The sequence below is a fragment of the Punica granatum genome, chromosome 3 (genome assembly GCF_007655135.1).
Source record: "Punica granatum isolate Tunisia-2019 chromosome 3, ASM765513v2, whole genome shotgun sequence".
In the NCBI taxonomy this organism is placed as follows: domain Eukaryota; kingdom Viridiplantae; phylum Streptophyta; class Magnoliopsida; order Myrtales; family Lythraceae; genus Punica; species Punica granatum.
The window spans coordinates 35,981,145-35,997,522 of NC_045129.1; the positions used below are offsets into that span (position 1 = coordinate 35,981,145).

At 41.6% G+C, this 16,378-nt stretch overlaps 4 protein-coding genes across 9 annotated transcripts; 2 read left to right on the forward strand and 2 right to left on the reverse strand.

Annotated features, from left to right (window-relative positions):
• Positions 1 to 1,126: 1,126 nt before the first annotated feature.
• On the forward strand, positions 1,127 to 2,112 carry LOC116199945. Its single transcript, XM_031530540.1, has one exon. The coding sequence runs from the start codon at positions 1,419 to 1,421 to the stop codon at positions 1,899 to 1,901; it is 483 nt and encodes a 160-aa protein (XP_031386400.1). The 5' UTR covers positions 1,127 to 1,418; the 3' UTR covers positions 1,902 to 2,112.
• A 65-nt stretch (positions 2,113 to 2,177) lies between these two features.
• LOC116199816 (proline-rich receptor-like protein kinase PERK12) lies at positions 2,178 to 7,083 on the reverse strand. Of its 2 annotated transcripts, XM_031530351.1 has the most exons (9): positions 5,007 to 7,080; positions 4,222 to 4,707; positions 3,896 to 3,982; positions 3,723 to 3,793; positions 3,553 to 3,629; positions 3,244 to 3,391; positions 2,977 to 3,138; positions 2,630 to 2,858; positions 2,178 to 2,542 (listed from the first exon to the last, which is right to left on the reverse strand). In XM_031530351.1, the coding sequence occupies exons 1-9, from the start codon at positions 5,878 to 5,880 to the stop codon at positions 2,499 to 2,501; spliced, it is 2,178 nt and encodes a 725-aa protein (XP_031386211.1). In that variant the 5' UTR covers positions 5,881 to 7,080; the 3' UTR covers positions 2,178 to 2,498. The 2 variants fall into 2 exon arrangements, with proteins under 2 accessions (XP_031386211.1, XP_031386210.1); XM_031530350.1 differs by having other exon boundaries at positions 2,178 to 2,858; positions 5,007 to 7,083.
• Positions 7,084 to 10,321: 3,238 nt separating this feature from the next.
• LOC116200590 lies at positions 10,322 to 11,146 on the forward strand. The gene has a single exon (XM_031531425.1). The coding sequence runs from the start codon at positions 10,322 to 10,324 to the stop codon at positions 11,144 to 11,146; it is 825 nt and encodes a 274-aa protein (XP_031387285.1).
• Positions 11,147 to 12,312: 1,166 nt separating this feature from the next.
• On the reverse strand, positions 12,313 to 16,292 carry LOC116199877 (AMSH-like ubiquitin thioesterase 2). Of its 5 annotated transcripts, none has more exons than XM_031530447.1 (11): positions 16,136 to 16,292; positions 15,229 to 15,301; positions 14,808 to 14,894; positions 14,338 to 14,363; positions 13,907 to 14,183; positions 13,671 to 13,760; positions 13,465 to 13,527; positions 13,280 to 13,354; positions 13,079 to 13,195; positions 12,889 to 12,941; positions 12,313 to 12,774 (listed from the first exon to the last, which is right to left on the reverse strand). In XM_031530447.1, exons 1-11 carry the CDS (start codon positions 16,201 to 16,203, stop codon positions 12,600 to 12,602), a joined length of 1,104 nt encoding a protein of 367 aa, XP_031386307.1. In that variant the 5' UTR covers positions 16,204 to 16,292; the 3' UTR covers positions 12,313 to 12,599. The 5 variants fall into 5 exon arrangements, with proteins under 5 accessions (XP_031386307.1, XP_031386308.1, XP_031386310.1 ...); XM_031530448.1 differs by having other exon boundaries at positions 13,079 to 13,141; positions 16,136 to 16,288; XM_031530450.1 differs by having other exon boundaries at positions 15,229 to 15,313; positions 16,136 to 16,270.
• Between the last annotated feature and the right edge of the window lie 86 nt (positions 16,293 to 16,378).

Genomic DNA, 16,378 nt, shown 5'->3' on the forward strand with positions numbered 1-16,378 from the left:
ACGGAATATATATATAATGTATGAGAAGAAATGATCTATAAGGGCACTATAAGATATAAAAGATAAAATCTAAGGAGGCGTAATCATCAAAAGACGAGAGAGCCAACCTAACACGGAGCACTACATGGAAATTTTGTGCTTCCGAATATTTTCTTTTTTTCCTTTGGGAAAAGAAAGGAATAAAGGCACCCGTATGATTAAGGCAACCAAGCAAACATAATGACCCCACAAACCCATAATAATCCAATATGGCTCCTTCTTTGGGAATCGCACTGTTTCTTTACACCGATCCCCAAAAATTATCTCAGCCCACAACTTGGACTAGGACCAGCATTGACAAGATTTGACTATAATTAAGAAGATGATGGATGGATAAATCGTGTCTGCTTGGAAATAATGAGGACTTCATTGTCAATGAGAAAGCAAGGTACAAGATATACTCAACGAGAGATTAGAAGATCAACAAACAAGAGAAAGACATCAGCCAAACCGGAGATCTCGAGAAAATGTAGGCGAGGTTGCAACTCGAGCATAACCTTCCGTATATACTTTGCCGCCCAGTGCTTCAGTTTAAAGTTCTAAGCCTCCTGCCAACTTCCAAACGTCACTAAGCACGATCAAGTGACTCATCCAACGGCCCAAAAATCTCTAGCACATGACTGTAGAGACCAAACCCGCTTTTCTATTTAAACTCAGGAATTAGAGCAGAATGGAACGGCCTGTTATCGATGGGACTGAAACTACTTCTGGTTCAAACTAAAAAAGGACCGAATCGGAACAGTTCAGTCTGCGATGGGATCATTATCGGTCAAAAACTAAAGGATTGGTATCAAAATTTCCAACACATGGCCGTGAAAAAGCTCATGTGTACGCCGTTAAATTAACAATATGAAAGTGCAAGGTTTTCATTCCGACATTGAATCGCAGAAAGAACCAAGCTGAGGGGTAAAAGGCTGCTCTTTGTCTCTTAAGAGCCACTGTGATGTTGAAAGGCTCCAAAATCTCCCCTTTCTCTCCATCCAAAGCAAAGACCCCTATCAGAATATCTTTGCCTGTATAGAATTAATAACATCTCTTTATTAAAGAAAGAACAAATCTTCTCTTTATCTCTCTCTTTGAATTCAAAAATTATTTGAAAATGTAGACATCTGGTCCGACCGGGTTCAAGCTGATGTCGGAACAGGATTGGTCTCAGCCAACGAGAAAAGGATTATATACAGCATACGCATTCACACAGACACATGCGCCCAGTTGCCCCAGCAGACAGGCAACCATGTTGTTCTTCCTTCTCCCTCACCTTAATTTCCCTTTGCCTTCACTCAAAGAACATCACTCACATATAAGTCACTAAGCCCTCTCCTCTGACCGATTCATCTCCCCAGCACCACCAGCAGATCCCAAAAGGAGAAAAAAGAGCAATGTCTTCCCAGTTGCAGCAGCCTAATGTTCCGCAGCAGCCCGGGATGATGTCCCCGAACACAATCCCAGGGCAGCCTCAGCCTACGTACCACTCCCACTCGAATGGCTCATTCGGGACAGTCTTCATAGTCCTCGCCGTCATTGTTGTCATCTCTGCCATCGCCTGCTGCCTCGGGCGGTTTTGTAACCGGCGTGCCCAGGCATACACCGGGCCAAAGCAGCCCAAGCAGGCCCGGTCCAAGGCCAATCATGGTCATCCCCCTAAGGATCATGATGTCGAGTTTGGGTTCGACAAGAAAATGGGCCACGATAACCCGAAGCTGGGCAAGCAGAGCAGCCGTGTGGGGCAGGGCCCTCCCGATAAGGAGAGCGAGATCGAGTTCTCATTCGATAGGAAGATGAGGGCTCCTAGATCGGGCTATAAACCATCCATGGAAGGCGGGTACGGGAGAGGACCTACTAATCCCACTGATGATGTTTGAGCTCAGAAAGGAGCTGCTGTTATATAGAATCATTTCCCTGATGGTCATAGGATTAGCTCTCTTTTTTTTTAATTGTCCTTCGTCTATTCTAATATCCCTCTAGCATCCTGCTCGACCTGTAAGCTGATCATGTATGTCTTAATCCGCATCGGTATTATGTGTTACGAGAAATTCAGGGAAACAAGACAGATAGCCAAGTTATTCCTCCACACTGTCGGCCTGCTTAAGTTGGGATAGTTTTCGATGGAGGTGCAGAGACCAATCAGAAGACAGAAATGCCAATAGATATTGGATATGATAACAAATAACAATTGGTAAGTTCAATCTATAAGTCATTCTCAAAGGCTTGTCAAAATAAAGCCGATACACCAGTTCCAATTCTCTCTTCCGTAACTTATACATTATATATCTCCCATTAATCCCTCCCAAATACAAAAAGAGAACATTCGTTCTCAAGTTCGGATCATCCTTCACGAACCTACCTCGGTAACTTCCCTCTGATAAATTCAAGGGAAAGAAAAAACGCAATATTAAGACAGCAAGAAAGTGGTTTTCCTATACAATTATACTGAACAAACCTGAGGCACTTATTTCAGCTCAGACCTTCCTCGACAATGCTGGCAACAATGTTCCGGAAGAACCTGGACAAAAAGACGGTTAATTTAGCTTCATGTCCTAAAATCTCTTGGCAGAGTTAAGAGGGTTCATGGCTCGAGTTTCGGATTCACCACTTGTGTAATCAAACGAGTTCTCCCGTGACTTCCATGAGGTTGGGTTCGTCCCGCTGTACTCTCCACTAGTGCCGTATTCCATGCTATCATCGCCTCCGAGTGCCATTCTCCTAAACCTCATGATGTCTTGACTATATTGGCCTGAGTTATAAGCCGTACTCTGTCCGAGTTTGACCCCATTGGATAAATCGGACATCTCACTATCGCTGTCCAATGCCCTTAACACCTGAAACAAGCAGATATATCTCGTATCTCTTATTTCTGAAATCCGAAGAAGTGAAGTGGAAAAGTACCAAATCAGAATGTGTACTAGCCCCATTGATTGATCGGCGGCATAAAAGTACCTGGACCATTCGTGGCCTCTTTGGAGCTGAGTGGCGAATACAGGCAGCTGCAGCCTCGATCATTCTGAGCATTTCACTCTCCACGTAACTCTTTCCAAGACGCTGATCGACTAATTCGCTAACATCGCCCGTTTCAAGGGCTTGAATTAGAAGGGGACGCGCCTGCAAAATTCCTCTCTTTAAGTACTGTTCTTGATGTTCAGCTGGGGATGCCAACAGGAAATCGCACGTACATATGTCGAAAATGAAAAGGGCAGTCAAACTTACCCATTCAACTAAACTCTCATCACCTAAAGGCTGGCTTGCATCGACAGGTTTACGGCCTGTCACAAGCTCCAGTAGTACGACTCCAAACGAGAACACATCCGATCTGTCTGTTAATTTTCCACTAGATGCATACTCGGGTGCCAGGTACCTGGAAGCCCAGAAGCGTTCTTTTATGAGAAGAAAATCATAAAAGAGTATGGTTCAGCCAATAAAATCATTCAGATTTCACCACCTACATACTTTTAAGTTAGAACCAGTATTTCAGAAATTGTCCAAGATTTATGCTTATGTTGGACAATCTATACCTACCCAAATGTCCCCATGACCCGAGTAGATACATGAGTGTTGGAGTCATTGTTAAGTTTGGCGAGTCCAAAATCTGCAACCTGTAAATTGGGAGGGGCTATTCATAAGCCTTAGGACTTTGAAATTGGAAAAACAGCATTTTCCTTTTTCAGGCATATTAATGGTATACATGCCTGTGCTTCAAAGGCATCATCCAATAGAATGTTTGCCGATTTAATGTCCCTGTGAATGATTTTCGGATTACCTGCATGGGAGCACATCATGAACAAACAGTAAAGAATTCAGAAAAGAAAGTAAAATGGAAAATGGTCAGCAAAGGAAAAGGACAATTTAGAAAGACTCGTACAATCCTCATGGAGGTACGCGAGACCCTTTGCAGATCCTAAGGCGATCTTGACTCGTTTAGTCCATTCCAGTACCGGCATTCCTTTACCTGGCAGCAGTGACATCATATCACATTGAAATTCATTAATTTTTACGAGAAATGAACTCCCTATTCACAAAACTAGAAACATATTTTCAGTATTCCATTTTTCTCATATGGAGACTGGCAAAAATAATACGTAATTTGCTTAAGCTCACAACATCATTATATATGCCCGGTGAACAGCAAGTAAAAGGATTTTTCTATTACCGTGAAAAATTGGGAGTGACCAGTAAGAGTTCCCTTACCATGCAAGTGGTGCTCGAGGGTTTTATTAGGGACGAATTCATATATAAGCAGCCTTTGTTGCTCCGATATGCAATACCCCACCAAAGAGACCAAGTGCCGGTGATGAACACGACTAATAATCTCAACCTCTGCCCTAAATTCCCTCTCTCCCTGCCCACTTCCTGCCTTGAGCTGCTTAACGGCCACAACTCTTCCGTTGGGTAACTGGCCCTTGTACACACACCCAAACCCGCCCTCACCGATTATGTTCTGCCGAGAAAACCCACTAGTTATCTCCATCAACTCTTCATAGGTAAAAACACTCTTTGAGCCTCCTATCATGCCTGACTGATCTTGTAGCCCTCCACCGTGGTATCCATGTGCCCCCCTGGAACTCCCATAGCTGTTCCACGTCCCCGAGTGTGGGCCCTGTGAACCATAGTAGGAGTGACTCGATTGACTGGAAAAGCCCACATTCAGTCCGTTCTGCCCGTAGTAAGCTCCATCTACATGAGAAGGCATAATCAATGAAAGGTAACATCAAAAGTATTTGAGATGATTAGGTTGGCTGTTCTAAGATAAAACATTAATAGAAAAGAACGGCAGAACAGCTAGGGAATGGGATGGAATTACGGGACAAAGAGCAGTCAGTTCTAATGGGGCACGCGGTGAATAAGAAAGCCACGGAAATTCAAGTTCATGATATTTTTATCTATAGCTCAAATATAAAGAATGGGCCTACATGGTGATTTCGTTCCGAATACGTATCCATTTGTTATGTATCGAACGTGGCAATGGTGTTTACCTGCTTTCACAGCAAAGTTGGGTGGTGGCGCATACTGGGTCTTCGAACTGCCACCCTTCCTCTTTCTCTTCCGTACAAGCACGAACACCAGAGCAATCAACGCTATAACTAACACACCACCTACCGCTGCACCAACAACGGTTCCTGTTGACGTACTCTCAGTCGTTGACGAGTTGGATCCTCCTGAAGAGCTAGAGCTGCCTGAGGAAGATGATGAAGAGGTGGGAGTTGATTGTGATGTTTGATTCGAGGTTGGAGATGTTCTAGATCCCGAGGTGGCATTCCGAGATGGCGCAGGGGAATTGCTACTCAAGCTGGCAGTGGAGCCAGGTGGTGGAGGGGTTAAAGGAGGCGGTGGAGCTTTGAATTCTTGTGAAAGGGGTGGGGGACTAGCAGGGGAAGACGAAGAGGAAGGAGGAGAGCCCTTCCCTGAGGGCGGCGGAGATGATGTCGACGAACTTGAAGCCGGAGGGGAAGCTTGGGATGGAGAGGCGGAAGGTGATGGTGGTGGTGAAGGTGGTGGCAAATTTGAAGGTGGCGGTGATGATGGTGGTGGCGATGAGGGCAGCATCGATTCTGCAGGAGGTGATGGAGGGGGACTAGACTTGGCGGGCGGCGGCGGACTAGCACTTGCTGCAGGAGGAGATGCTGAACTCGGAGGCGGTGAGCTCGGCGGTGAAGATGAGGGGGGCGAGGTACTGTTGCTCGGTGGTGGGGTCTGGTCAGTGGAGGGGGTCGAATTACCCGGTGGCGAGGGAACGCTATCGGAGTTCGCAGCAAATTTATGGAAATCCAAGCTCGTGGAGTTCGACATCGAGGAATTGGTCGAATTCGAGTTCGAACTCGAAGAATTGGTCGAATTCGAGCTCGACATTATTTCCTATTCCCTTTCACAATGCTCCCCCTTTCGCTATACTTTCTTCACTCCTAAATCCAGGAATGATCCAATATCTTCCCTCCCCCTTTCCTAAAAACCAAACCGTGACGCAAGCAATAAGTAAAACCTATGATCCTAAGCAAACCTGATATCGACCAAGGCAAGAATAGAGCCGGCAGATTGATATCGCGACCCTAGCTGAGACGATCAAGGCCTAGAATTAATGCAAGATTAAGAAAGCCAACAAACAAGCAAGAAATGGGACAAGGCAACCTCTGCAGACAAAAGAAAATCCAAGAACTTGGGGTTTGTGCAAGGAGGAGGGATTCTGGCAACAAATTGAGGGGGCCTAAGTTTTAGGGGGTTGGGGTTGGAGAGGGAGACCCCAACAAAAAAGACGAATTTGAAAAAAAAATTAAATAAAAAGAGAAATGGGGAGATTGTTGGTGGCTCCAATTCTGCATCCACCACCTTCCCTTGAATTTCTCTGCTGTTTTTGGAATATATAAATGGTTTCAAATTTTTTTTCATTTTTCCAACCCTTTTTTTTTATTTTGGTCTATTATTATTTTCCCTCCTTGTTTTTGGGTACTCGCAGGCACGATTTCGTAAACGATACAGATTAACTGTCCTCCCTCTCCTCTCTTCTTCATCTTTCATTTCCTTTTTCTTCTGTATTTGAGCTGCTGCTCTCTCCTTGACTCTCTCCTCACCACGCATCAAACATATACAACACATAGACACACACACACACACGCATATGTATATTATGAGCCCTCTGGGCATTAGTTTGCCTTCTAAAGATACGAACCTTGACAAACCCACCTTCCATTAATGCCCAAAACAGGAAATTTACACCTTTAACAACGAAAGAACTTGGCATACCTATACACAACAGTCCAGGAATCGCCCTTCTCCTCGAAAGAAAATTGTGGTTTTCCAGAATTTCCTATAGCTTTAGTTCTCACGGTTCCTGCCCTACGTGCTGTGGAGAAGGGAGTTGGGATCTTTTCAGGATTTTCCTAATCTGTTCCCCTTTGTATGTTCATAATGGAATAGTACGATCTTCAGGGTAGGAATCTGTTTTTTTCTCTTTTTCCTTCCCCCTCTTTTTATCTAACTGCATAAGGATTATGTACAAATTGATTTTTTTTTTTTAAATCCCAATTCTTCAGCATATTGAATCAAAAAGTCTTTTATGAATCACTGCCTAAGGCGATCTAGTTGCTGCTGCTCTTCAAAAATTGCGAAGAAGAACGAACAAGAAAGATCTCCCCCTGTCCTAACAATTCAGGGAAGTCATTCTTATAACCAGAAAACTTGTTACCCAAGCTACTTTCATGCCCTGTGACCCAAGAAACAGATACTGCATTTCCCGTGTCAAAATCAATCCAATGAACATCTGTTCGCAGGAACTTCATATTTTGAAATTGATATATTATCCTCAGCAACTTCTACCCGCACCATCCTCCCAATTCAACAATCACACAAATCACCTAGCCCTCATCAACCTCATAAGAAAGAATTCATCAGTTGTAAACGTTCACAGCCTCACCGAACTAACTTCAACAGGAGATGTCCCTGGACGTAGCTGTTCCCCTACCCTTTAAACCATCAAAGATAAAAATTACTTCTCCATATGTGGCCTTTTCCATATGTCATTTCTTCCTAGCATATAAAGACACAAGAGCGTGACCCACGCTATGCATGGAATCAGACGAAGTTTCAATTCAAAAATTACACCCACACTAAGTTCGATATTTTGTAAAATTTGTCTCATATTTAGAAGATAACACTCTATTAGATAGATTTTGAAATTTTAAGATAAACTGTATTTAAGAAAAAAAATTATTATACACTAACTACTGCGGTGAGGATAGAAAAAGAAGAGAGAATGATGAGAATCAATATATAATATATAATTGTCAGGGCATTCACCGTTGAATGCCATTTGTCTAAAAATTCAAAATGGAGCATTCTCATTCACCGACTCTTTATATGCCTTATGTTTCCATAACTTCTACTAAAATAATTATTATTTGCATATTGTTATCATTATTATTACATCTTATATCTATATAATTATCATTACGTCAATTAAGTCAAATGGGATAATTGCTAGGGAGATATAGTTATTATTAAATCTACATATCTATAATTGTTGGGGCATTCACCGTGGAATTATTAAGTTAATTAAACCAAATTGGATAATTGCTAGGGGATATAGTTATTATATCTATACATCTATAATTATTATTAAGCCAATTAAGCCAAATCTATATATCTAATTATTATTATTATTATTATTTCAAATAGGAAAATTTCATAAAAAAATTTATTAACATATTTAACACCTAATTTTTTCCATTTAAAGTAAGCTATAGTACGTAGTGATTTCCTCACAAATAATAACTCTACGCAATACTTGGGTAAGGGGGCTAGTTGTAAAAGAAGTCGGGAGCAAGTGATTAAAAAGAGAAATAAAAGTCACATATTAGCTCTTATAAAATTGAAGAATGTACATCACCCATGATGTATGTTCCCTTGATCTCAGGGTTTTCTTCCGCGGAGAGCATTGACCCTATAATTGAAAAGATAAAAATTGGAAAAAAAAGAAAACTGCACACGCATATAAATGTAAATAATACTATACAACTTTTGACTTTTCAAACGGGGTCAACCACTCATGTTTGACAAGACTATTCCCCCTACGCGCGTGGCGCTCAAGTGAAATGAACCGGTGATGATTGGCTGGGGAAGGCTCGTCTCATCGCAAGAACAGGACAGAACACCACTCTCTTTAACACAACAGCTTCACGTGTAACCGCCAACAACTCTCTCGCCCATTTCCTCCCGAGTTCCCACAATCAAAATTGAAAACAAAAATGAAAAATATACATATAGATATAATTTTTTTGGAAATAAGGTCCGAATAATTCAATTCGAGCTAATTTAATCCACTAATGGTAAAGTAAAGCTTTCTCAGTATATATTTTTTTTCCATTTACAAGACTCAAATTAAAAATATTATTTATTAAAAAACAAGTATCGAATCGTTTAAATCAAGTCAATTTTATTTTTTATTTATTTTTTTATATAATGGTAATCATAATTTTTAAAATCAGACCAAGCCAGCCGATAGAACCGGTTCGATCAGAAACCGGACACCCACCCAGTTTGGTTCCTCATTTAACTCCATTTGCAAGTCAAATCTGGTCAAACTTATGAGAACTAGCCGATTTTCTAAAAGCTTATCGAACCCAATTGAATCGTCCTAAAAACCGAGCCTTGATTTTTTTTAAAAAAAAACGCGAACTGAGATAAAGGAATAGTGAGAGAGGGGGCAACAACAGTGACCGTCTTCATTGAGACGAGACTCCTGATGAGGGCGTAGACCCTGGAGACTTTAGGCCTGTGATGGTGGAGATCAAGCCACCACCGCTCCAATTTTCTCATTTTCGTTTATTTGAGGTTGAAATCGAGGATAGGGTCAATGAGGAAGTACAACAGCTTCGGTTGGAAGAGGCAATGGTCGAAGTGGAAGAGGAAGAAGGGAGATGGACTTAGCATAAGAAAAGAATGAGTGAAATGAAATGGTTGCTTGCTTTGAGCATCCTGCTTTTTTTATGTAAATCATAATATCCAAAAATTCAATTGAGTTTTGACTAATTCAGTCGAGTTAGATCAACCCACTAAGGGATAAATCTTTACCGACGTAAATTTTTTGTATTCATAAGACTTGAGCTTCTTGCAGTCATGGTGGAAAGAAATCGAGAAGTGAAAAAGGAAAGAGACCAAGGCTTGTTGGGGAAGTGAAGAGAGAGAGAGAGAGAGAGGGTAGCCTACTTTATCCATTTTTTAAATTTCAAATTTTCTTTGAGTTTTCCAACTTTAAAAATATGCTTTTATAATATATATATTATATATAACATATATTATAGAGATTATTTAAATGTGTCATTTTCCTATTTCATTAAGAGAAATATACATTTTCACAAATTATTTCTTTCTTTTTTATATCCCTTGAACCCATTAAAATTCGGTTGGATTCATGAACCCGTAAACCTAAGACTTGATTGGTTCGGCGTCTGATCCGGTTTTAAAAGTTTTGATTGTAATGTATTGTTGAGCAAGAAAGAGGAAATGATTATGGTAATCTAATAAATCTTCCATCCAAACCCGGAGAAAATGAAAGCTGGAGCTTCGTCATCTCTTCCGTTTCCCCACCTATTTAATTAACCCTCCACCGAAAATCTACCTTTCACTTGAAAACACCATCTCCTCTCTCTCTCTCTCTCTCTCTCTCTCTCTCTCAAACTATCAAACCATTTCATTGTCCTACACAGAACATACAGAGTGGGATTGGAGAATTGGAACATCGGGAAAGTTGGGATTTTTACCTCTGCAGGAAGAAATGCAAGCAGGACAGCCTGTGTCGATGTCGGGAACGGTCGATGCGATGAGTGAAGAGTTAGAGCGCAGTCTCAAGATTGCGGAGTTCGATCCCAAAATCGAACCTTCGGAGCAATCCGCAGAGCTCGGGGAGCAGTTGGGGTCAGATCATGAGGAAGGGGAAGGTGAGGATGAAGATGGAGATGAAGATGAAGGGGAAGAATTCGAGTTCTCGTTCCCCTGTGGAAACCCCAACAGCTCGCCGATTGCAGCGGAGGACGCCTTCCACAACGGCCAGATCCGCCCCATCTTCCCCGTTTTCGACCAGAGCCTCCTCTCCGACGAGCAGGCCGCTTCGTCATCGAGCCCCCATCAGCCTCTGAGGAAGCTCTTTGCCGAGGGGAGTGGCCGTGTTTCTACTTCAACGAAGGGGGAATCGGAGGCGGACCACTGCCCCTGGGAGGGGAAAACCGTGGAGGAGATCAAGTCGCCGGCGGCGGGGGCCCTCTGCCAGAAGAGCAACTCGACGGGGTCGTCAAGGCTGTGGAGGTTCAGGGACTTGGTTCACCGGAGCAGCAGTGACGGGAAGGACGCTTTCGTGTTCCTGAACCCCCCGGCGGCGGCGCCAGGCGACGGCGAGAGGGACAGGAAGAAGAAGGCTGCAAAGGGCAGCCAGAAGAGTGAGGAGAAGACGCTGGCGGCCAAGGGAAGGGGGAACGGTAAGAAAGCTGCAGCGGCAGCCCCACCACCGTTCTACGGAAGGAGTAAGGCGGCGCCGGAGAAGCGGCGGTCGTATTTGCCGTACAGGCCTGGCTTGGTCGGGTTCTTCACCAGCGTCAACGGGATGAGCAAGAATGTTCACCCTTTCTGATTTTCTCTTTTTTTTTTCATTTTTGGTTAAAAAAATATTTCTTTTTGGGTCAAAAAAAAAAATCATATTTTAGGTATTGCTTTTACCATATAGTTGATAGTCATTAATTGATTTGATTAGTTTAATTCCAGGGGATTAAGGCTGTACATGGAAGCCAACCGCTAGTTTTGTTGATCGAGTGATCGATTTTCAATATGTGAATATCCTTCGGTCGATGAATTATTAACGAGAACTGCTATTCCTTCCGTTTCGGCAAATGTGGGCTCTCTTGGTACCATCTGATCCCTAGCAAATCTCATTCTAATTTGCTAGCACCAAAATATCGATAGCTGGAGTTATAGTACGATGCAGATGACCGATTTATTCAGAAAAATGCAGTGCCGTTGTCGTAACTTCTTATCGTATATGTCAAGAATTGTGAACGCCATATATTGTTTCCTCAATTTTGAATTATGTCTTGAAAGTTGCTGGAAACAACTTCGTGCTTTGCAACCTAATAAATGAATTTCCCGTGCTCTTCTTTGACCATATGAATAATAATAATAATAATAATAATAATGTGTTAATTTCATTATTTTTATGGAGAAGAAATTTCCAAGCCAAGGAGGAGGGAGAAGAATGAACTTGGAAGCTGCCTTGACTTTTCTTTCCCTCCTTTGTTTGGCACGAAACTATTGCCATTGTTGTTCCTTTCTCCTTTTCTTGTTATCGAAACAGTTTTCTTTCCCTTTCGTCGAAAGCGATGCGAACCAAAAAAACATCGCTTCGAGCTGAACTACTGTAAGTGTTCATGACAGCAGACTCTACGCACTGTCTGTCGTCATATTAACGGCACACACATCGCGCGCGTATCTGTTATTATCAGTCTGTATCAAGTGACTGCAGTAAAATTTAAAAGGAGGGAAGAGGAGCGGAAATGGGGTCTGCTCGATTCGGCCTTCTCCTTTTCGGGTCGCTTTGGTAGAACAAAGACCGATGACTTACATAATGGAAGAGATCTTTTGGGGAAGACTAGATTGAGCAACATCTGCTGCGTTCATACTATAAATCCAACCACCCACAACAAAATGGTGGAGGCCATGTTCTTGTCGTGTGTTTCACATTGACAATCCGTTGTTTTAATAATCTCAAGTTAAATAAACTAATTGTAATCAAGTGCGGTTTGATTAGTCTAAAGTAGTTGTCCTTTTCATCCAATTTTTAATTTAATATGTGAATACGAGAATATTCCTGTCAGGATAAGATAGCAATCGGGACCACGAAACTCCCTAGCAAGGAGACAGAACAATACACCTCTAGGACAACATTTAATAATCGAAAACTGAACAGTTCCTACAATAATTTTCATTCGACTTCCTGCGCGGAGCAGAATGACTTTTCGGTTCTTTGCTGCGGGCATCTTTGTTCATGTTTGTGAGCTGATTTCACTTATCTCGATCTCATGCACCTTAAGTCAACGCAGATCGAAAATCTCGAACCTCAGATTTGAGTTCTTGTAGACGTTGGTGCACTGCTGAAAAATAGGGATCCCACCGTCTGGATCCTTGTGAGGGTGAAATCCCGTCTCTCGGCACTCTCTCAAGACGTCCATCCCACCTGGGTCGGATAGTCGGAAAATTCCATAGCTCCTAAAGACACAGTATCAAACACAATAAGTTTTTCTTCTGTGATATATCGAGCTGTCCTATAGTTTGTCATCTAAGATCACACAGCCATTCAGAACGTAAGACTCATCTGTGCACCTTGAGGCATCAGTAGGAGCCATGACAATGGCAAAAGCTTCGGGTACCATAACCTGGAATCAATCATATGGAAAGTGAAGGTCGCATGAGCAGACTTATATCATCCCTAGTAAACCAATTGAGCGTGGTAGTGCAAAGATCAGTTAATAAGCTTAGGGCGCAAACTGCAAAGAGAGGTTGTGTGAAGTACCTGATATGAAAATTGAGTGTGCAAATCGATAGATGACATGAAACAGCTCTGAGAAGGGTGTGTCTGAAAATGTGTATGATCAGAAAACAGAACCTCAGTCCGCATGAAACGAAAAAACTGAAGAGGAAAAACTGTACACAATCAGCAACCATGGGTACGATCAACATGTCATTCACATGAAGTGGGGGAAGAACATCATACATGGATCCATCCTACGGGGAACAGTGAACGTCCATGTTGTATTGCAAAAACTTCTTCCTCGTTCTTAGCCTGACACTGCCATTGGTAGAACCTATGATGTCAAGATAGGACTTTCTGAAGGATACCTCAGATTCTTAATATTAGAAAAACTGTTGAGATCTGCAGGAGGTTCATTATGGACTCACGGAATTAGAGGTTGATTCCTGTTTGGGTATTATCAAAGTTGTCACATAGAAGGTTCTGCTCTCCTGCACCGACAAGGAAACAAGAGTTCAGCTGCAACTGAGATTTTCCGACAGACATAAGACATAATTATACATTTTTATAAAGTATATGCAATAATCATGAAGCAAACGGTTACTTGTGTCCTAAAGTAAGGCGTGATTCTTACAAGGAAAGCACCAAGAACACCACAGGTTTCGAGATCCTTCTCCGTATTATCCTTAGCAAGTTCAAGAAAGTCCTCCATCAACCGTTCAGACTAATATAAAGGAAGACCATGCAGACTTTGTCAGCCTATCGTTTCCCAATATATATTCATAATTAGTCTCTGGGTTGCGGGAGAAAATCAAGATCCGCATTACCAATAGGCTGACAATATAAAGAATTGGATTGATAAAACCTTACTATGTGTACATTCCTCAGCAATGAAGAACTAAGATCATTGCTTGAACTTGAGTTTCCACATTCGGTATCAGTAGTCTTAATGCGAGAAAGATGTGAATCTCGAGATGCATCTTCTACATGGCAGGTCAAAGGAGAAGGAAATGACACAGTAACAGCGTGGATTTGGCAATATGTACTAAACTCTGCAGAAGAGTATGGATAAGGCAATTCATGGAGGCATTGGTCACTGCAAGAAACAGCTAAAGGTGCGAGGTCCAATTTGCCCTCATTTTGTCGACTGTCCAACAAGAAAAAGCAATTCTCACATGACTAGAAAAGCGAACTATGGATCTTAGCGAAAATGAAGCTATATCAAATCATCTTTGCACTTTGCAGGGAGAAACAGAGCAAAGCAAGACTGAAGCATGTAATATGAATAGAGAGTGGTCTACCTTTCACATTTTGGATCCACAACAACCTGTGTCATCAGAAAAAGTTAAATGAGAAACAGCATCTATAGTATGATATGAGAAATAGTCATGTTCAGCAGTTATGCTCATTAGCATCTCAAATTTATTAAGTATACTTCAACTGAGAAGAAAATGAAATGATGAGCACACACAATCCCACATGAAAATCTCTAGATTACATAGCAAATTAGCTGATAAAACACCGAAAACCCCAAAATATCTACAAAAATTAAAACGTGCTTTTTTTCCAGAATGATGAACATGTGCTAGAGATGCGATCAGTATAACAGAAAGTAGGACTAGTACTGAGAATGCCTCGAACTGAAGAAATTGATTTAACAGAAGAGGTATAATCAATTCATCTTCCTACTGAGATGCAATGGCAACATCCAGATCCAGCTAATGATATGCAATCGCAACAACCAGAATTGCATTTATTTCCTCTTCCTCACATTTGAAGCATGAGTGACTTCAGATGGTGAATCATTCCTCGGAGGCATTGCCAAAGTTTGCAGCCCTTCTGCAAGCACAGTGTACATCTGGAAAATGATGGCAAACTCATTACCTGTGATGTCCTTACTAACTAGAACTGTATTTATGACCATTAGAAGAACAAGACAACTGTAGCATTTGCTTTTATTGTGATAAACATCTATATGAAGCAACAGGATGCTCCTCCAGGCCCTGAAAAAATAAATTTGTAGCCTTGACAAGTTTCACAAAATTCAAGCTGGTGTATATTGTTGAATAATTCTTTTGAAGCTAATAATCTTTAAATCACATTATTCATGCACATATCCGGAACCAAATAACTATAACTTTTTATTTGTGAAGCATAGTTGGAAGCATTCAGAACTCATAAAAGATGCATACCCTGTTATGGTGAAGCTTTTCTTGTATTGGGTAGAGAGAATAACTCCAACGTTTGTGTATAACTTCAAGAGTTCTGTAAGTTCAACTTCAATTTGACAAATGTATCAGACAATCCTTCTTTGTTCCATGAGCATTTAATCAAGCAAGTATACAAGTATTTATTGAACTAGTATATTGTTCAGGCTCCCATTGGCATCTAACCAAGCACCCTTTCCCCATAGATTGCTTCTTAGGGACAACCAGCATTATACGAAGAAAGAACAACCTAGCTAACCCGAGGGACTTTAAATGTGCTCGGCCTAGTTAACAGGGGGATCCCCCAGGAAGTTTTCCCACAAAAAGGTCCAGGCCCAAGTATGTGAAATTGGAAAACAAACTCAATTCTAGACGGCAGCAGGTCAGCCTTCAGGTAATAGTTGGACAAAATATAGCATCTGGAATGGGCTCGGTAACTTCAAAACAAGAACTTCCGCAAAACCATATGTTCCAAACTCAAACTTTAGCATTTATAATCAGAATGGACCATCATTAACCAAATGCTGCGAAAGGTTCTGTTACAGGGTGGCCTTAGTCCGCCCTTAGGCCTCGAATTTTGACAGTCAACAACAGAGTTCCAACTGATCAAACAAGGTTGGAACAGCCAAGAAAAAAGGGTAAATATGATAAAGCAAGAATATACACACACACTCACACACACACACATAAAAGAGCAGGAACCCGTTAATCATAACATAAAGGAAACTGATTGGGGCGGATATCTTAAATAGTTCAGAACAAATTGATGAGATGTCCCAGAGATAGATGTCCCAGAGATACATTAACAAACGAATCAGACAGCTCAATTGGCAAAGTGGGACTGGTAATCAACAAATCATGAAGGGACCTTTAACGAGAAACAGGGCTTCACCTGGTCGATGTATTGGGCAGCGATCTTGAAGAAGATGAAAAAAGGGAGCCCTTGTAGAGGTTTATCATCACCCACCATTTCTGCTCAGTTAGCAGCAGACCAGAAAAGAAAGCTTCATCTTTTTCCGCAGCAATCAAACATTCGAGCCTTTTTTATTTATTTATTTATTTTTGGCTCAGATTTCATGCAACCCGGTATTAAATTTTCATTGAGTTTATACGAACTCAAGCCCAGTCCGACACC